Source organism: Microtus ochrogaster, chromosome 8 (genome assembly GCF_000317375.1).
Source record: "Microtus ochrogaster isolate Prairie Vole_2 chromosome 8, MicOch1.0, whole genome shotgun sequence".
In the NCBI taxonomy this organism is placed as follows: Eukaryota; Metazoa; Chordata; class Mammalia; order Rodentia; family Cricetidae; genus Microtus; species Microtus ochrogaster.
The window spans coordinates 58,108,463-58,129,781 of NC_022015.1; the positions used below are offsets into that span (position 1 = coordinate 58,108,463).

At 42.7% G+C, this 21,319-nt stretch overlaps 2 protein-coding genes across 2 annotated transcripts in view; one reads left to right on the forward strand and one right to left on the reverse strand.

Moving 5' to 3' along the window:
* The window catches only part of Spata6l (spermatogenesis associated 6 like), a 43,124-nt gene extending 28,757 nt beyond the window's left edge, over window positions 1-14,367 (reverse strand). The window contains exons 1-4 of the mRNA XM_026781412.1: window positions 12,931-14,367; window positions 8,798-8,935; window positions 6,225-6,273; window positions 1,192-1,233 (exon numbers count right to left, since the gene is read on the reverse strand). Of these exons, the coding sequence (XP_026637213.1) occupies window positions 1,192-1,233; window positions 6,225-6,273; window positions 8,798-8,935; window positions 12,931-12,969 (268 nt within the window). The 5' untranslated portion in view covers window positions 12,970-14,367. The remainder of the gene's footprint in view (window positions 1-1,191; window positions 1,234-6,224; window positions 6,274-8,797; window positions 8,936-12,930) is intronic.
* Window positions 9,178-11,031, forward strand: Plpp6 (phospholipid phosphatase 6). Its single transcript, XM_005352106.2, has one exon. It carries the CDS (start codon window positions 9,248-9,250, stop codon window positions 10,133-10,135), a length of 888 nt encoding a protein of 295 aa, XP_005352163.1. The 5' UTR covers window positions 9,178-9,247; the 3' UTR covers window positions 10,136-11,031.
* Window positions 14,368-21,319: the final 6,952 nt, after the last annotated feature.

Consider the following 21,319-nt stretch of genomic DNA (forward strand, 5'->3'; position numbering starts at 1 on the left):
GGTTACTGGGATTAAAGGCGTGCACCACCACTGCCTGGCCTCTATAGCTAACAGCTAACTAGTGTGGTTACTGGGATTAAAGGTGTGCACCACCACTGCCTGGCCTCTATAGCTAACTTGTGTGGTTACTGGGATTAAAGGAGTGTGCCACCACTGCCTGGCCTCTATAGCTAACTTGTGTGGTTACTGGGATTAAAGGAGTGTGCCACCACTGCTGGTATATACAGGCTGACTAAAGTGGCTGCTTTACTTTCTGATCTTCAGACAAACTTTATTTATTAAAATACAAATGAAATATCACTACACATCCAGACCTCATTCTGTAGGTAATCAAGAACAATGACCAGAAGGAAAAAAACAAATCATACTATGGGAAAAATTGAAACTTTGAAGAAGGAAAATTTAAATTTAGGATTACACATCATATTTAAAAGAGGGGATCATAAAAATATGGTATATCAAAACTAATGTACAATTCAAAAGTAATAAATTCAAATGATAATGCCCAGCTTTGCCAAGATATGAGGAGCAGGCATATTCCACTGGGAACCAGTTTGTCCCAGGCTCACAAGGCACAGTTCAGTTTGGGAATTCTACTCTGTGAATATATTAAGAGAAGAAAGAAAAAGAATTTTCATGGTTATATGAAAGACAAGGAAAATATAACAATTAAGGATAATAATACTATGGAAATAGATAGCTATTAAAAATGACAAATACATCAATTCTGGTAACAAGGTTAAGAAAAAAAAGCCCAAAATACAATATAATCACATTGTTTATAGTCTGTGAAGACACACAAGTAGCTGGATTGGAGTGCATGCTTGTAATCCCAGCTACTCAGGAGACCGAGGCAGGAAGGTTATGAGCTCATAGTTAGCCTAAGTGATTCAATGAGACTTTGCCTCAAAATTAAAACCATTTTCTAAAAGACTAAGAGTATACCTCAATGGTACAATGCTTACCTAACATGTACAATGGCCCGGGTTCAGTCCTCAGAAACACACACATTCATACACACATGTAAATTACTGAAACTCTTTATACCTATCAACGATGATGGTATAGAGTAGATCATTAGAAATGACTCATAAAGAACACTAAAATCCTGTCTTTCTTTCATGTTAAAACCCTTCAAAGTGAATTGTTAGTTTAGGAATATGTTTACTTCTATGTTTACAAGCATATTACCTGGAGACACTAGCTGTATCAATTCAAACCTGGTTAGGAAGCCTAAAAAAGAAAAAAGGGAGAAAAAAGAAAATTTGTGTGTTTCTTAATATATGCTAAACTAAAACTATTGTATCTCATTTACACTCTGATAACAACAGTATTGACCCTCTATATCCACAGGCTCCCTATGTACAGTTTCTATCTTTTAACCAACTATAAACAGAAAACATTTACAAAGTGCTTGCATCTGTACGAATGCGCACTTTTTTCTCTTTATTCTCTGAACAATGCAGAACACCACGTTCACACAACATTACAGTATACAATACAGAGATAATCCAATTTATGTGGAATACACACACATGCACACATACATACACACACATATTCATGCATAGATTACAAGCAAATTCTACATCATTTTACTTATGGTCCTTGGGTACTGATGTACTTTGGTATGTGTGGGAGGTCCTGGAAACATTGTCCCAAGGGCACCAAAGAACAACTATAATTTAAATTAAGTGCCATGGCAACAATGAAGCAGATTTTCATAAAATGAGGGGGTGGAGCAAGATAAGCATGCTACAAAATTAGCTTTTTATTTCCTGGAAAGTATAGTATATCTTGTCTCTTAAAGGTGTATTCAGAGCTGGAAAGAAGGCTCAGTGTCAAGAGAGCACACAGCTCTTGCAGAGGACCCAAGTTCTATTCCCAGCACCCATGACAGGCGGCTAACGACTGCCTGTAACTCCAGCTCCACAAGATCGAATCCCCTCTCCAACCTTTGTGGGCACCTATGCACACACATGGCACACAGACAAACATTAATAAAAGCATTTATAGTCATAGAGTACTAAAATAGCAACATACTTTTCATTTTAAGCTTGAAAAGCCAATATTACCCATTAATAAAAAAGTTCAGCGTGCCTAAAAACCATACTGTCTGACCATACAGATGTGTCATAAAATGTATCTTACTATGCTACTATGATATTTAAATATTTTTACAGAAGCTTTTCAGTTTCAGGAGGGCCCATTTATTAATTGTTTCTCTCAGTGTCTGTGCTACTGGGATTATATTGAGGAAGTGATCTCCTGTGCCAATGTGTTCAAGTGTACTTCCCACTTTGTCTTCTATGAGGTTGAGATTTAAATATTTTTAAAGAGGCTATCTATACTACCTATAAAGACATGACTAAAATTTAAATCTTCGGCCAGGAGAGATGACTCAGCAGAATAAAGCATATGTCACTCAAACCTGGTGACAAATCCCCAGAACCCACAGAAGCAGCAGATAAGAAAACTCCTAAAGTGCAGGGCAATGGTGGTGCACGCCTTTAATCCCAGCACTCGGGAGGCAGAGACAGGTGGATCTCTGTGAGTTCGAGACCAGCCTGGTCTACAGAGGTAGTTCCAGGACAGGCTCCAAAAGCCACAGAGAAACCATGTCTCAAAAAAAAACAAAAAAAAAACAAAACAAAAAACAAAAAACAAAAAGACCTTTTAGAGTTTTACATACATACCCACTCTAACATAGCCCATGCATGTACACACGCACACACGCATACACACACACTGTGATATGCACATACTTGCACATGTATCACACACATATACTAATAATAACAGATTTTTAAAACCAGGAAAAACTGAAGAAGAAACTAGAAGATGAAAAAACCACCCATACTCACATGGATTGACAGGATATAATAAAAATTACTGTAACAAAATGTGATCTACCGATTCAGCTCAATTGCCATCAAAATTTCAGTGACATTCTTCACACAACTATTCAAATGGAAGCCACACACACACAAGATAGCTAAAGCACATTACAACTGATCAGAAGGAGACCCACACACCTCTCTGGGGCAGTCTGCCTGGAGAAGCAAGATGCTGGGTCAGGCTCTACCATGGTGAGCAAACACATGGTAGGTATGAGAGAGACAGGATAGTTCAAGTCCTGTAGAGAGAGGCAGATCTAAAGAGGTGAAGGCAGTGAGGAGCAAGCTGAGGTGGGTGGCTTCCTTACCACCCAGGGCCATGGTGACATACAGGCCTGGGCTGCTGCCAAGAGCCATGTTTGGGTCTGTGGCCCTGCTACCTTGTGGTTCATGGCTCCTGTTACCACCAAAGGCCAAGAGGGTAGGGCTGCTCAGAGTTGGCCCCACCCCTCACTGGCTGCATCACTAGGGAGAACTGGCCCTGACCCTCATCACTTACAGCACTCAGAAGAATGGGACCTACACCTAATCCTGGCAACACAATAGAGTTGACCCTGTTTGTAGGGGCTTGGGCACGCTTGCCCTGAGGGCATGAGAATGGGGAATCAGACCCTGCCCCTCATCTGCCATAGCTAGTGTAGGCCAGGGAGAGACCCTTCTCTCCTTGCCGCTTGTGACACGTGAGAGAGCTGGCCTCACCCCCTCATCTACCAAGTAGTGATGAAACCCCCCCATACCTCACCTGGGCAGCACAGTAGAGCTGGCCCTGGAGGTGTGGGTGTGAGTGAGGTGGCCCTGAGGGTATGAGAACAGAACCAGCCAGCCCAGCCCCCTTGCTCCTGGCTGCATAAATAGCTGGGGCAACACTTGAGAGCTCACCCTGGTGGTAAAAATGGAGAACTGGCAGGCAGACCAACCCTGCAGCCATCCAAACACAGAACCAGGGCTCTGAGTTGACCCATCCCAAGATCCACCTCATCTGTGATCTGCTGGAGCACACGAAGGAGCTGGTCCTGCAGATCCAAAGCTGCAGGATCTCCATGACACAGGGCAACAACAGGGTATTCAAGAGGAGTCCCACTGAGGGTCCAGTATCAATAGTGTAGCCAAAACCAGAGGCCTAGAACCAGACTGGTGACTCTCTGCAATGAACACTTATAAGGATATATTGACAAACGGGTTTACTGCGTGACTCACTGTGTCACACTACAGCTTCAACGACTACATTTTTTCCTTCTTTTTCTCTTTTTTATTTTGTCTTCAATTTTATTTTATTTTGTTGGGGGAGGTTGCAAAGGCAGAGGGTGGATATGAAGAGACAGGGAGGCAGATGGAATTAAGATGTGGAAACCACAAAGAAAAAAGAAGTTTTGCAAAAAAGAGAGCGAAAGCAATCCTGAGCTAAGAGAACACTGGAGGGGATATCACAATGTCTGGTTCAAGTCTAAACAACAGAGATACAGTAACAAAAGCAAGAGGACAGGAAAAGTCAAGGCAAGCAATGGAATCAAATGGAGCCTTCCAGGACAAGACCTCACAGTTAGAGCTGTCCGACTGTTTGGAAAGTTGTGAAGAATGTCTGACTGTTTGGAAAGTTGTGAAGAATGTATACTGGAGAAGACAACCTCTTCAGTAAATGCTGCTGGAACCACACACAGAGAATACTTATAACTCAGTTTTAGAGTAAGGCAATCCAATTAAAATTAGGAAGAAAATATGAATAGGCATTTCACCAAAGTACATGCAACACAATTAGCTATTAGGGACATCCAGCCAATGGTAAGAAAGCCCTTCATACCCACAGGCTTCGACCAATCAAAATGACAGCAAAAATACAAGTATTGGCCGAAACCTGGGGGAGGGGGGGACAAGCCTTCCAAACACTATTGTTTCATTGTAAAATGATCCAGCTGCTTTGGTAAGTAGTGTAGGAGGCTTAAAAAGTTTCTAAACATACTGTAATTTACTATGTGATCCACTAATATGAGTGTGTATATGTCTGTATGTATGTGTACATGTGTACACATGTGCATGTCCAAGAGAGTTGGGAATACATTTCCATATAAAAAGTTATACAAAAATAGTCACATATTATACTGTATTATATCCAAGTATTTTGATGATAATCTAAAAATCATAAGCAACTCAAATGTCCATTAATTGATGACTAGAAAAACAAAATGTGGTAAATTCATATAACAGAATGTGAAAGAATGAAGTTGGCAAATTCTATAATATAAATGAACTTTAAAAAACATTATGTTAAGCAATGAAGCCAATCAGAGAGGCCCATGTGCTGTGCACACTCCTTCACGTGAGATATCCAAAATGAGCAGACCTCTGCTCATTGGGCAAGGTGGTACATTCCTGTAACCCCAGCTCTCCAGAGACAGAGAAAGGAGTTTGAGGATAGTCTGGGCTCTGGGATGGAGAAACTGACATTTGCCTTTGATAGGACAGTAAAAAGGGCATATGAAGTTAACTGCTAGCAGGTGTAGAATTTCTTTTTGTGGCATTGAAAATGTTCTAATTGATCAAATGATCTACTTGGTTGCTGTAACAGAATCTACTTAATGTTTACAAAAACCAAACAAAATCATATCATCCAGAAAAATCATATCTATAATATAAATTTTTGAGGGTTTTTTATTGCTGTTGTTGTTGGTTTTAGAGACAATGTCTCAGGTAGCCCAGGCTAGCCTCAAGCTAGATATATTATCAGAGTTAACCTTGAACTCCTGATTCTCTTTCCTCTGCCTTCCAAGTACTAAGGTTAAAGTCAAATGCCACCACATCTGGTTTCATATCTATATTGAGAAAAATGTTTATAACAAAAAATGATTCAAGGCAGATGTGATGGGTGGGAGATGACCCAGTGAGTAAAGGCACAGAAGCCCAGTGACCTGAGTTTCATCTCAAGAACTCATGACAAAAGAAGAGAACAAACTCACCAACAGAATCCTCTGTCTCGAGTACACATGGCACACTCATACCAATATTCACATTTGTGTGTGCACACACACAAAATAACACAAAATAAAAATAATAAATTTTAAAATTTAAAGGTTATTGTGATGACATAGGCCTATAATCCCAGGACCCTGAATAGTGGGAACAAGTAAGAGTTCAAGGCCAGTCTAGACTACATAGCAAGATTATTTCTCTAAAAGCCAAACAAACAACAAATAAATCATGAACAAAATTTCACCCTAGAGTCTCCATAAATTTAAATATTGGTGAAACACAGAAATATCACACTTCAGAAGCGGCAGAATTCTGTACCTGGGAATTAATATGAGTCTTTTTTTTTTCCTCTTAAGTACCTACTTTCTAAAATTTCTGCAACAGCTCCGGGATCTATTGCATTTTCAAATACCTACAGAAAACAAGGAAGAGATATTTTCAAGGTTTTAGTAAAAGGTATTTCTAGAACCCATAGTTTATGTTCTTTCAAGTAATCAGCATATAGAGAACCAAGCCATATAATATTTTAGGTTTCAACGGGAACATTTTTGGGAGGTGTGTGGTAAAAGTACAACAAATGGTTGTAGCATAGGAGAATTAAAATTATCTGAATGGTAAGTACAAAGAAATTTGAGTTAGCTAACTCTATCACATGCTTAGATGGCCATCAGTTTGACCTACTGTACAAGCAAACACATCTTGCATCAACCTGAGTCTTGAGTGCATAGAAAAGCATCATGCACACAGCAGGTACTCATCTAGTGTTAGCTAGGTGATTCCTCTGCCCAAATACAGTCAATAGAGATACACTTAGTTTAAATTTGAATGATGTCATATTGGAGTAGGTTGAGCACATAACACGTGATTTTTTTATTTAAGTATTTGAGCACAAAAATTCACGTTTTTAAAGTTAAAAAGAAAACTAAAACAAATTCATGAATGTACTTGAGCAGAGAGAAATTCATGAACCAGACAGTGCTCAGAGGAGCCACAATTACAAACGGGCACAGTTTTCTATTCGGGCATGCAAAGCAGAGAAAGCAAATGCAGTTGGTTGGTTAGAGCAGACAGACCGAGCCTAGATCACCTGACATTTCTCATCCATGAAGACTCTGCTGTTATTTTACTACTCACACATATATATTCTTTTGACTTAAAGAACTGGAGTATCTCTGGTCTAATGCTCAGAATTTTTTTTTAACTCTGTGAACTATAGAGAAGAAATGGTTACATGGTGTATACTGAAGCTGTGGTACTATAAATCAGGAGAATGTCCTTCCCTTATGCCTTGGGAAGTACCAGGGCCCCAACAACATTCTGCTCTGACTTCTAGATCCCAGTACTGCCACAGTAAGTTTGCTGCCCACGGGTTACTTCAGTATGTCTAATATGTCTCATGAAAGGGTTTTCTCACGTGTGATCGCGGGGCGCTTGGTGGGGCAGCTTGATCCATTCAAATACAATGGCTTATAAACTTTTATGAAGAATTTGTTTACCCAGATGCTTTTAAATATTCAAATTTGAGTCATGCAAAGAGGCTGTGGGGAAAGAAAATGCTTTTGCTACTTGCTATAAAAGTATTTTCAGCTAAAGAATGAAACAGCGCACGAAACCTGGAACTAGAAGAAACTAGAATATGAACCTAAACCACTTGGTTTCAGAAAAAGGAAAAAATGGTCCTGAGGTATGTCTCACTAGTAATCTCAAGACAACAGCGTTTCTACACAGCAGCAGGGAAACATCTAAAGTCTGAGTCTCAGACATTCTATTCTCCTTTTGAAAAACAAATGAGATTGGACTAGGAAAGTCCCCAAGGTGATTGATGGATGTGTCGTTCTGTGCTTTCACAATTTTCTATCTATGAGATTCTTACTGCTGTTTCTTAGAAATGTCCTACAGGTCTACCGAAACTGGGAAGAGGAGAAAATGTTGGGAAGGAAAACTCTTCTCAGCACCTACCCATCATGCCCATGGCCACATGTGGCAGGACTGCCTGGGTTCCAGCTGCATTTCAGAGGAAAATAACCATTTGCTCTTTTACCCAACCAGCTTGACATATTTTTAAGTGAATAGGCTGTACTTTAAAAAAAAATGCTCAGATAATCTTCATATTTTCTCCCATTTTTGGGTCAAAAGAGATAGGCGGGTTTCTGGGCACCGTCTTCCGGGCCTTTGAAGGCGATGTGGTGCCTTCCCTGGGCCCCCAACCCCTCCCCCCCTCAGTGACACTGTCGGGGCAAAATCATTAGGCTTACTAAAGATAACTCCGATTTCATCTCCAAATCCAAAACCTGAGGGGACAGTTGGTGGTTACAGATTAATGAAACAGAATGAATATTCTCCAGCATAGTGTAATGAGAAGCCCTGACTAGGGTTTGGCTGTATTTTTTGAATCATGATTGCATTCATTGGAGTGGAATCTAGCCCTTACTACTTACTGCTACATGACACGCTTAAGGTTACTCAGAACATAGGAACAGCTTTCTTGTGTTTAGTTACAAGATTTCAGCCACAAGATTTAACTGATTTAGTTAGAGTTTTAAATTAGTTTTCTGGGTTTAAGAAAGTTTTTCTTAAGGTCTGCGGTTTATTAATAGCCTTTCTCATAAATGTGATGCAACTGTCTCTAACACCTCAAAGAACATTCAGAAACGCTCCCTGCTCCAGTTAGAAAATGCCAAGGGAGCGCCAAGAATAGAAAGCATCCACCAGGGTGTTCAACACTCGATTGATAGAACTTGGCTCGGACCTGCACAGCAAAAGCAATCTTCTAAACCTATGCTTTTGCCCCAAGGCCGCCTGTACTTTTAAACTATACTGAATCGCCTTAGGGTCACTTTTTAAAAAAAAGGAAAAAAATGTACAAAACCACTATTCTTTATAATAAGTATTCCGCTGACTTCAGACAGCCAAACTCATTGAGAAGTCAAGATCACCTTTTCAAATATCATGTTCTGTTGAATCGCAATAGGGAACACAGAAGGAAAGCAGTTTGTCTCCAGGTACTGATTCAGGAGGTAGACACCAAGGTACACACCTTCCTTGTACGGCAGGAACACTCCCGGGCAAGAAATCTTAAAAAGAAAAGGAGGGCAATCAGTATTTGTTTTTGTGCAACAGGGCCGTGTATCTCCTCAACTCCCACGTTCTCTGAAATGACCCCATCATTGCATCCTTCACCTGTACCTCCCAATCTCAGCATCCTCCTAGCTCTTCGTCTAGCTGGATAACCCGGTCCCCTCCCACGTCTCCGCCAGGTGTCACAATCGCGCTCTGCCGCTCCTTGGCCCGCCCTCCAGGATGGCAGTGCGGAAGCGGAAGAGGCTGCGGGGCCGGGAAGCCTCTCTCCGGTCTGGCCGGGTCCCCGGGACCAGCCGCCCGCCGCGATGCCGAGCCCCAGGAGAACCATCGAGGGACGGCCGCTGGGCTCCTCCGGCGGGAGCAGCGTCCCGGGCAGCCCGGCCCACGGAGCAAGCGGTGGCAGGTTCGAATTCCAGTCGCTGCTGAGCTGCCGCCCGGGCACGGATTCAGCCTGCGCCCGGCTGCGCGCGTCCGATAGCCCGGTGCACCGGCGCGGCTCCTTCCCGCTGGCTTCCTCTGGCCCCGCACAAGCAGCCCCGACCCTGCCGCCCGAGGAGGACCGCATGAACTTGAACCCGTCCTTCCTGGGCATCGCCCTGCGCTCCCTGCTGGCCATCGACCTGTGGCTGTCCAAGAAGCTGGGAGTGTGTGCCGGGGAGAGCTCGGCCTGGGGCAGCGTGCGGCCCCTGATGAAGCTGCTAGAGATCTCGGGGCACGGCATCCCCTGGCTGCTGGGCACCCTCTACTGCATGCTTCGGAGCGACAGCTGGGCCGGGCGCGAAGTGCTGATGAACCTGCTCTTCGCCCTGCTGTTGGACCTGCTGCTGGTGGCTGTGATTAAAGGACTGGTCCGCAGGCGCCGACCAGCGCACAATCAGATGGACATGTTTTTCACCGTCTCAGTGGACAAGTACTCCTTTCCCTCGGGCCACGCCACGAGGGCCGCCCTGGTGTCGCGATTCATCCTGAAGCACCTGGTGCTGGCCATTCCACTGCGGGTGCTGGTGGTGCTCTGGGCCTTCGTCTTGGGGCTTTCCAGGGTCATGCTTGGGCGGCACAACGTCACTGATGTAGCTTTCGGCTTTTTTCTGGGCTACATGCTGTACAGCATTGTGGATTATTGCTGGCTGTCACCCCACAATGTTCCTGTTCTCTTCGTGCTATGGAATCATCAAGTGACACCATCTCATTGATTGTTGGCACCAGGAAGTCCAAAGGTTTCCACCTTCGAAGAATCTGACCTAAACCAGAGCCATCCAGTTGTCCCCTCGGCCATTTCAAACACCTTTGGGAATTCTGGGATCACACTGTCTTGACCTGTTCCTAGGCGGGAGCACGTGCTGGCTATTACTGAACACAGGCATACTAGAGAAAGAAAGTCTATTGTGTATGTATTCAGCAGCTGTTTATCTCCAAGACAGATGCAAAGAAATCAAGCTGGCTGATTATACACTTGCTATTTCTTTAAAGTTGACAGATTAGTGTTAATTAGTAATCCCAAAAAACAGTGTTACCACTTGTAAATTGAACATTAAGAGACACGAGCTTCCAGATAAACCATGTGCTTATTCCCAGCCCTTCCCCTGTGGTAGATTTTAAACAGTATTTTTAAAATTTAAGGCAGATTTTCCCAGTTTATTCTCTGAACATCTGTGGCCACAATTGGAGCTTTTTCTGTATCCTGGTTGCTTAAGAAGCTCTACCACCTTGGTGGATTAGGTCATCAGAAGAGGTCACACACAGCACTTGTCTTTCTTCCTATTGCTCTCGAAAGGTCTTGAGGTGTTTACTTTCCACTGCTCTTTAATAATGTCTTTTAGCATTCATAGAACAAGCCAGGATGTTAAAGAAGACAGACTGAAAAAGTGGGCTTGTCTAAGGGTCCCACAGAAATGTAAGTATGACACCACTGTTCATTCCTGATGACAGTCCGTAGCCATGCATAGCAGGTGGCCAAGAAGCTGAGCTGCTGGGGAGACTGAGGGTCTGGAAACAGACAGACCACAGATGTCAATGACCAGGGGCAGGAGATGAAGCCCTGCTCCCCATCATCTCTAAGGAATAGAGCATAGGGTTCTCTATTAAGGGGGAAAAAATGGAAAAGAGGTGTGGTGTTCAGTGTTCTGTATAGCTTCCTTGTGTATATCACAGAGATGACTGTATGCTATCCATTTTCATAGCAGTTCCACTTTGCTGTATCCAGCACATTTTCGATAACAGTACTTAACTTGAAATTCTTTGGGAGAGCCTGTTGCCCTACATGAGCACCTGGTAAAACTCCTAAATTTCTGTTTACAAGGAAAGCTGTTCGTCCATGCGCCTCCCCCAATCATTAGACCAAAGATGACCAAATAATGTGGTAGGTTTCTGATTCCTGTCTGGCCTGGAAAGACCAAAGGGAGTATGTGCTATATGAATCTGTAAATGCTGCTCTGACGGGAAAGGAAACCTTTAAATCACCCGTGGCAGTGGGGTCGTCAGGTAATCTTAGTGACCAATTGTTCTGGCATTTATTAATAAATAGAACGGATTGTTGGATGTGATCCAATATGCAAGGATATGGACCATACTGTGCAGAATGGCTGTGCTGAACGGTTCTCACTGGGAGGAGGCAGGACCATAGAGAGTGGGGGCTAGGCACACCAATAGGATCAGCTCTTTCTCTGAATAAAACAAGTCATTGCATTTCCACAACACCCTGAACACTAACTACCTCATTGCTTACTGACTCTGCCAAGCTGTGAGGTTCTAAGTGGTCTGAGTGTGTGGTTTAGATTTTCAGATTTTGGTTTGGTTTTCAGGAAAGGGTTTATTTGTGTAGCTCTGGTTGTCCTGGAACTCGCTCTGTAGACCAACCAGGCTGGCCTTGAACTCACAGAGATCTGTCTGCCTCTGCCTCCCATGTGCTGGGATTAAAAGCATGTACCACCACCACCCAGCTTCTGAGATCATTCCTAATGGTAGCATTCAGGCCAGGCATTTGAAGGACAGTGTTTTCTCTTACTGTGTCCCCGGGTCTGATTACTGAGGGCCTATCTTCTGGTTTCTAGTTACACTTCTGGAATTTCATGTTTTGTTTGCCGGGGCCTGGATTTGCCAGCTTTCTAAAGCACAGAACGGATCAAGTTACCTGACTTCATGGCTCATTCTAAATTCTCTCAAGTAAAAAACTGATTTTTTTGTTAATTACTTTCACACTGATTACTTGCCTTTTTAAAAACAAAATAAATTAACCAGTACTGTTGAATGACATGGGATGAAATCTTAATTTGTCTTGCTGTAATAGAGTTCTCTCGGCCTTGTAGGCATTCCTTCCTCTTCCTGAGCACTTGAAACTGATACAGCACAACTGATAATGTCAGTAAAATGGAACCAAACCAGGGCCCTTTAAGGTCAACAAGCTCCATGAAACCCTAGAGTTTGCTGTTGTCTGGCATCTAGCTGAATTTCCATGCAGGGTCCTGTTAGCATCCACTGTAACTATGGCCAGTAGTGAAGCCTCTTATAATCAATCAGGAGGCCAAGCTCCATGCCAGTCTTGTTGCTATAGATGGGAACATCGTCTCTGGGCTCCAGCTGAAGGAGAAGTTGGTGGGTAATTAGAAAATGTTTATTGTTACAAGACTGAGTGTCCTGTTGAAATTACCAACCCAAAGCCGAGGGAACTCGCTTTGCCTCTTGGAGGTAGCACATTGGTCAAGAGTGGAGCTTTTAAAATTCTATGTTCTTTGATTACTTAAAGAAACAAAGTTAAATCCTTTATCCTTGGAACAAAAGTTCTTCGTTTTAAAGAAACCAAGAAACACGTTGGTCTTGCAAAGAAAAATAAAACTCGAGACAGATTGAGCTGAATTAAAGTCTAAGAGGTCCACGGATGACAAATGTGCAGAATCCTAGGGACAAAGGTGCAGTGTGTCCCAAAAGTGGTGTGTGTGGAGGCAGTGGAGGGGAATGTGGGGTTAGCAGCGCAGGCTCGCCCATCTCTTACCGCCCGGATTTGAAGTTCCACCACCACCTCCAGAGGCATCCTTCCCTGTGTGGGCGAAAGCACCGGAAAGACAAGATCCTTTTGTGCTGAGCCTTGAACCAATTATTTCTTAGTTTACATCAAGGCAAATGTTTCCCAGCTTCCCTAGCCCCCACCCCCACCCTTTTGTTCCCCCATCAGTCCCCCAAGCCCAGGTCCCTCCCACCAGGACGGGTATCCCACAAGCTATAGATTGTAAACTTCCAGAAGGCTGAAGCGTCGGGTTGCCATGGACACTCAAACGCTCAACCTTCTCCCCTGGAACACTAGCAGGTTTAGGCGCATGCGCGCTAATGCTCTGCTGGGAACCGGAGTTGTTCTCAGCGTCCTTGCGGTGGCCTGGCCAGTGACTGCCTTAAGGGCCTGGGAACCTGTCTGCAGAAGCTAGGAACTTCTGCAGTCTTTCCCTGGACGCTTGGTGACCCCAGTTACTGTGTTCAAATGTTCACCAGTTTCCATCCCCAAAGTGGAATGAGATCATAGCTCTATTGTGTAATCGTTTTTTAGTGGCTGATGAGACAGACCCCAGACACTGAGATTCCTGTGACAATGTCTATTTAGCATAGTTGCCCATTCCCTAGGGGACTCCCTCATTAAATGTCTTGTCTCCTTTTGCCTCAGAAAACACGCTCACTGACGATAAGAAATCAATGTACTAACTAGATATAGGTCATTTCTAAAGAGGTGAGTTAGGAATCTCATGTCTAGAAACAACACTGACTTCCATCTTCACTGCACAGTTCAGCCTTTCCGAGTAATTTAAGGCAGGCATTGACTTGGAGCATCTCTCAGAGGAGATCCGTCAGGTGGCAGGAGCAGACAGAGTATGACTTCTCAAGCAGCAATGAAATGACAGGTTTTTTTTTTTCCATTTTATGTGATTTTTAAAACAACAATAGTGGACAGGAGGAGAATATGGCTGTTTTTAGCAGATCCAAAATTTCACTGAAGGCCAATGTCTCAAAACAAGTAAATACATAATATTCTTAAAAATTAGGGCTGGGCCATGTGGTTCGGTTAGTAGTGTTTGCCCAGTCTAGTGGTCACCAGAACTACATAAATCTGTCTTTAATCGATGTTTTACTCCTAGCATGGTTAAGAGAATCAGAAATTCATAATTAGCCTGGAATAGCTAATGAGTTTGAGGCCATCCTGGACTACATGAGACCCTGCCTCAATAAGACAGAATTTTAAAGACATTATCTTGTGATTTATTATTAATACTTTACATTGAGATCTATGCAATTGGAAACAGTGCAAGAAGATATCCCTAAAAAGATACCACTGAAGATATTCACTTCAGTAGCTTTAGTAGTTCATATTTCTGAAAGGAAAAAACTCAGTGGTGAAGAATGAAGCCTTACATCTATACCCAGCTCCTAGTGTGCTCTCTCTCTCTCTCTCTCTCTCTCTCTCTCTCTCTCTCTCTCTCTCTCTCTCCTCTCTCTCTCTCCCCAAAGACGTATAGAGATGGGTGCCCAGCTCTCTGGATGCCCAGAGCACAGATACGTCATGACAGCTAACTGGCAAAAGACCTGTGATGTCACAGGGATACCACCAACTGATAACACTAACACTGTGCCAAACAAATTTATAGTTAAGTTTCCAGAGGTAAAACAAAAGGGGAGACCAATTCTTACCAAAGATCTATTTCAGCTGCTAGGAATTTATTCTGTGGATATACTTTGACACACACACACACACAAAAATATCATGGTGATATATACCTCATCATTAAGATTTAAAAAAATAAGAATCAAGCAAAGTTCACTAAGTAGAGTCATATTAAAGCTGATGGTTATTAAAAAGCATGAAGAAAGAATGAAGCAGAGCTGTGGATTTCAACAGTAAAGAATCTCTAAGAGGAAAATAAATGCATGACACAAAAATTACATTTAGTACACGGCTATTTCAAATAGAAGGCAATACAATGTATAATTATGCTTAAAGTGTTTATGGGGCAGGACAGCGAGGAATCACTACAGACTTAATAAAGCTACACGTTTGGAAAGTGATGTGAGATTCCCTTCTGTTTATGTGTTGCTTTTATTGGTTAATGAGTAAAGAAGCTGCCTTGGCCTGTGATAGGTCAGAGTAGAGCTGTGTGTAGGGGGAGACTGGACTAAACTGAATGCTGGGAAAAAGAAGGCGGAGTCAGGAGAAGCCATGGAGCCTCCAGAGGAGAAAGACATGAGCTGCCAGCCTGAATCTTGCTGGTAGGCCATGAGCCTGTGGTAAAATATAATAGAAACGGGTTAATTTAAGATATAAGAGTAAGCTAGCAATACTTATGATTGGCCAAGCAGTGATTTAAACAATAAAGTTTCTGTGTGATTATTTCGGGAGACTAGGCGGCTGGAAAATGAACAAGTGGCTTCACCCAACAGGAAAGAGACTCAGATAGAGTGATTGAAGGGAACCTTGCTTTTCACTTAATACTCTTTGGTGCTGTTAAGGGGTATTATTCTCAACAACCTCTATTACTGAATTCAAAACTGGAAAAATTAAACAATTAAAAAGCATAAAACAACAGAAACAAAGAGAAGCCTAAAAGCATAGGAAGAGCAAGAGCCCACTCTTCTTCAATGGTGGGAGCCAAAGCCTGCATATCACATGTCACAAAAACACCCATAAGAAGGTATCTGCCACTTTTACTTCCAGGGCAAGGGATTGTATTCTCTGATCCACAGGTGTTTCAGGAATCTCACACCCTGAACTAGTAGGAGGCATTTCCTGCATGTTTAGACATAGATTGCTCCAGAAGAAACAGAGTTTCAAAGGACTGCTGGTCACATCAGGTCAAAGGATTGCTGCTGAATGCTTGCCGAGCTCTCGTGGAGTGGAGAGGCCACCTGGGTTATCTGACACAGCGCCCATTAGGAGGGAGGCCGCCCCTTCATCACCTTTATGCTGTCTTATTACAGCTAGTGTCTCTCTGAAGGCGGGCGGCCGTGCTCCATAATACATGACTGAAAGGCCTTTAAAGTCCTGTCCTAATGCATTTACTTAGGTCTCCACTCGGTGAGCTGATTTGCTAGGCTCTCCAGTCTTCCATGCCAGCGAACTGTCCTTCAGCAGGCATGAATAACACCAGAGGATTGATTTCCAAAGTGAGTTATTTGTGAGAAATGCCTGCTGAAAAACAATAACCAAGTTCATGGACAGTCCGGATTATCTCAGCAACAACACATTCCCAGGGCACTAATTTTGTTCCTGTGCACGAACAAAGCCTTCAGATAGAAAAACCTATCTATCTATCTATCTATCTATCTATCTATCTATCTATCTATCTATCTATTTATTATGTGTACAATATTTTGTCTGTATGCCTAAAGGCCAGAAGAGGGCGCCAGACCTCTTTGCAGATGGTTGTGAGCCACCATGTGGTTGCTGGGAATTGAACTCAGGACCTTTGGAAGAGCAGGCAATGCTCTTAACCACTGAGCCATCTCTCCAGCCCAGAAAAACCTATCTCTTATATCTGTCCTTCCCCCAAAGTCTTTCTTTAAAACGTTCTTTAACAATTTAGCTTTCTCAATATGTCAAGAAGAAATTTTACCTTTCTTTTACTATGAATAAAAATGAACTGCACCTGACTCTTTCCAGTTTTAACAAACTGTAAAGCAGAAGTTTCTATTTTAAAAAATTATTTAAACTGCATCTTTTAGGGAACTCTCCAAGAAGGGTCAGGCTGTTACTAATTCTGTCACTATGGTAACACTACATACCTACCTATTTTATTAAAAGCATGGATCTATAGAAAGCATGTGCACTAAGTTGAATCAGGCTGCTAGTGCCACATTATCAATATGGTGGTGACATATAACTAAGTTAGCTAAAACAAAGTAATGTTGAGTTCCTCAGTGGCACCAGTCACATTCCCAGTGATGGCGCAAAGAGATCATTTCCATCAGCAAAGACTGTTCTAGTGTGCAGTATTTTTCTAGACTTAACTGCTCTTAAAGGAGAAGGGAAATATTTTCTCATTTTGTTTTACAGTGTCAGGGGTAAACCTAAGGCTTTGTGCACGGCAGACAAGTACTCCACCACTGAGTAACATGGCCAGCTAAAAACCACATTAATGGCCTCCCAAAGAAGCCATCCTATAAGTCACATGCAGAATGTTGAGCCATCTCCTCAGCAACTAAAACAGTCAATGGCATTGTAAGAGCAAAGGAAGTGTTGGCAGTAAGTGGTATAGATTTTCAAACTCTCAATAACAAAATATTGTATGTGTGCCATTTTTGCACCCTGAATTTTAACAAACAAACTCAAACGGTGTTTGAGAATTCCAGGCAATGTTGATTTTATTTGGAGTTATACAATACCCAGTGATTAATTTTGATAGGTATGATAAAGCCTTTGTGTCTTTGCGCAGACGCATTAACTTGGTTTAGAGTCACATATTAAGGGATTGCATTGTCCTTTTGTTACTCTGCAAACATGCCTGACAAAAGCAATTCAAGGGAGGTTTTCTTTTGGCTCGAAGTTGGAGGGTACAGTCCATCACGGTGGGTAGGATGCGGCCCATCACGGTGGGTAGGATGTGGCCACAGGAGACTGAAGCGGCTGTTCACTTTGCTTGGGTCCACAGTCAGGGAGGTAAGTAAGATGGATGCTGCTTCTCCACTTGCTCTAGAACCTGTCAGGCTCCACTGGCAGCCTGCTTGCCGTGCCAGCATGAAACTTGTAGATTCATCCCCAGCAGTCCATTGGATGGGGTCACCCACCTTCAAGTGTGGGTCAACAAAGACTGATCATCATAGGCATGTGGCAGTAAAATTACGGAAAGCTGAGATTTTTCCTTTCAAGTATTCCACAAAATGAAGAAAAGGAATAAAGCAAACATAGCAAAATCCTGACAATGACTGAGTTGTGACATGAGCTATAGTCTAAACATTTGTGTGTTCAAAATACATGCCTTTCGATCTGTAATATGTGCTTAAATAGGAAAAGCTACCTACCACCTGCTTACATGGACCTCCCGTCCTACGCTAGCTCATTAAAAGGACTGCGGTCATCAGCCTTACATCTCCTTTCCTAGCCAGATCATATGCATATAAAAGGAAAATATGGTAGTAAATTCAATGAAGATGCAGACAAGATAAGTGCTATACAGTATAATTAATATCTTGCAATCATTTCAGAAGGAACACCATGGAAAGAAGACTGTGGACTGCGGCCCTGCACTTTAAGAACAGTGGCCTTACTACCCAGCACAAACTGGCAATTTTCATATTTCTTAATGAATACATAGCTCTCAGCCAGGGCTATGAGAGAGACCTGTCTCAAAAAAAAAAATAAATAAATAAAACCAACTAACCAAGCAAACAAAGAAAAAACAAATACTTTGTGCTCCAGAATTTTCCCTTAGTTTTGGGAATGTTTCCAAAGAAAAAGCAAATTAGAACCAAAAGGCCTGTAACCATCTTGAAGTTGTCATGGATCTGAGCCTACACATGGGATCTATTTTTTATAATGGCATTAGCATTTATGAGCCAGACTAGTGCTACACCCTGGCTTGAGCTGAACTCAGTGGCATTTGTGGGCTCAATAGTGACAACGATGGCACACAAACCCTTCCTAGGGGACGGACTGCTTCTAGGAATTTCTCCTGTGTACTCTGCAGTTGGAAAGTCGTTTCCTTGAGAAAGGCGAGCTTTCTGATTAGTAGGCATATTACAATATAAATCAATTTCTAAAAACATAAGAAGATAAAGGGGTATGATGAAGTTCCAAAATTTGTTTTATTACTGTTGTTATTTTAAGTATTAGGAGTAGTGAGATGAATCTCTGGTCAAGGTACTTGCTATGTGAACCTAGCAGCCTGAGTTCAATCAATGGAACCTCCCTGGAAAGGTGGAAGGAGAGCATACATTCTACCTCCATGCTTGCACACCTTGGCAAGCACACACACACACACACACACACACACACACACACATGCAGTAATAATGTGTAATAGTAAGGCACAGGCTTTATGCCCTGAAGTTAACAGTGGTTCACAATGAGGCTTCTCATGGTGTCATATTCATCTCCCTTCATCATTTATGATTTGAATATGAGATGTCCCCTGACAGGTTCATGTGTTTAAACACCTGAAATACCAGCTGGTCCCAGTGTTTTGGGAGGCTGTGGAACCTTTGGACCATATGGACTAGCTAAGAGAATTGGATTTCTGGGAGTGGACCCTGAAGGTTGCATGTGTGTCTGTTCCCAGGCCAAGCTGTATGCTTCCTGATCTGCGAAGATGCGAGCAACTGAAACCTCCTGTGCCCACCACCGTGGTGCTGGTCCAACATGATGGACTTGTTGCCTCTAAAACTGTGAGCCAAAATAAACCCCTTCTTCGTTGAGATGCTTCTGTTGGGTATTTTATAACAGATCAGAAAAGTAATAAAGTCATCTGTCAAAAAATAAACTTCTTCATGCCCTTCATCTGCCCGATTTCGCCTTGATTTAATCCCGTTTCCATCCATCCTTTGTCATGTCCCATTCATCCATTCATTGTGTATGTAGTGATCATTACTACGCATGTGGCACAGTTCGGAGTATTGCAAGTGTGAATGAGATGCAGCCTGCAACCATACAGTGCTTACATTCTAGTGAAGGAAGAAATAACAAATAAGGACCGGAAAACATAGTACCATGAATAGCAAGAAAAACTATACAAAGTGGTAAGATGAAGGGTTACAGGTTAGAAAGGGAGTAAGAACCCGATTTAGGCTTAGTGACTAGGCTAGCCTCATATGAGAAGCAGAGAGGTGGAGTGGGGGAGGGAACAGAGGGTGGCTTTTCTCAGTGTTTCCTGCTTTTATAACTTTGGGAGCCTGGACTCGCGACTTTCTTGGTCTTAGAACAGCCCTCCTTTTGCGGGGAGAGAGGGGAACGTTCAAATTATAAGGAAATAGCTCATATTTGGACACGTTAAATTTTAAATGTGCATCATCCATTTTAATAGGGATGTCCAAACTGCAGACACACAACATGAGGCTGAAGTGCTGGGGTGAAAGTCAAGACTTAGATTCCAGTTTGGGCACGATCAATACCCAGACGTTATTTAAAGCTATGGTCATTGACGAGATTCTCCCCCACATAAAAATCTGAGGAGTTCTAAAATTAGAGGTCAGGCAGAGGAGAAGGGAATCAAGGAGAGCAACTCAGAACCTACAGTGAACTCTGCACCGACAGAGAGCTGGTTTCTTTGCCAGGCAGCACTCAAAGCACTTTGCGGTTTCAAATGAAGAGGGAAAAAAGTTTTTTTACTTTTCTCTCGCCTGTCACACTTTCCCCTGTGGCTTTTTAAGCCTGACCTCAACAGAGGTCGAGTAAAATGCTTTTCAACTTTTATTTATGATTATAAAGTTCTATACTTGTAGGAAGATCAATCAGCACAATACAGAAACGCTAAAAATGGAAGTACGATCCTCAGAAACTTGATTCCTGGCCTTATCTGCCAAGGAAACCATTACATTTCTTCTATACCTTCCAAGAATTTTACACACACACACACACACACACACACACACACACACACACACCTTTAAAAATAAGTACGCTCTCATTCTACATAGATTTCCTTAACTCAGTGCCCTGTCTGTGTAGCCTAGGGTGGTGGTGACCTTGATATTCCTCACGGCCCAGCCTTCCCCAGGATTACAGACCTGCACTACCACATTAGTTCACTGCAGAGATATTTCCCTATCAGCACACGAGATCTACTTTACTCTTCATTTGTGAGCAACTCCACTGCTTCTAGTTAGTTATTTTTAGCGCTCTTTTATCACCCAAAAACATCTTTGTGGATAAATCTTTGGCTACTGCTATAAAGCTATTGTTGGTTATTTTCCTGGTCACGAAAAGCACACATGCCTCTCACGTTAGTCCTTTTCCCTAGAGGTCATCACACAGCACTTCTGATTGCATTTTTCTCCTGCAGTGGCCAACCATTAGGATTAACCAACCTTAAGAGTTTGTCAACCAACTCTTGCGAGGTGCAGGTGGCTCAGTGGGTAAGAACGCTAGGTGTGCAAACAGGAGGACCTGAGTTCAAATCCCCAACAATCATGTAAAAAGCCTCTGTAAGAGGCCTGTGACATAGATCGTGGGGCTTGTCTGGGAGTTCTCTAAGCTCAGTGAGAGACTTTATCTGGCCTACTCCTGTGAAAGTTTGCCAATCAAAGACTCAACTATTGATGCTCTGTTGTCTAGTCTGACTGTGAGTAGACAGCAGGCCTGGCTCTTAAACACGCAGGTTGTGAAGTTAGACTCCCTGAATCCTAGCTGTCTCTTTCTCTCTCTGGTCCTAGAAGTGGAAATTAGGGCCTTGCCTGTGCTAGGCAAGGACCTT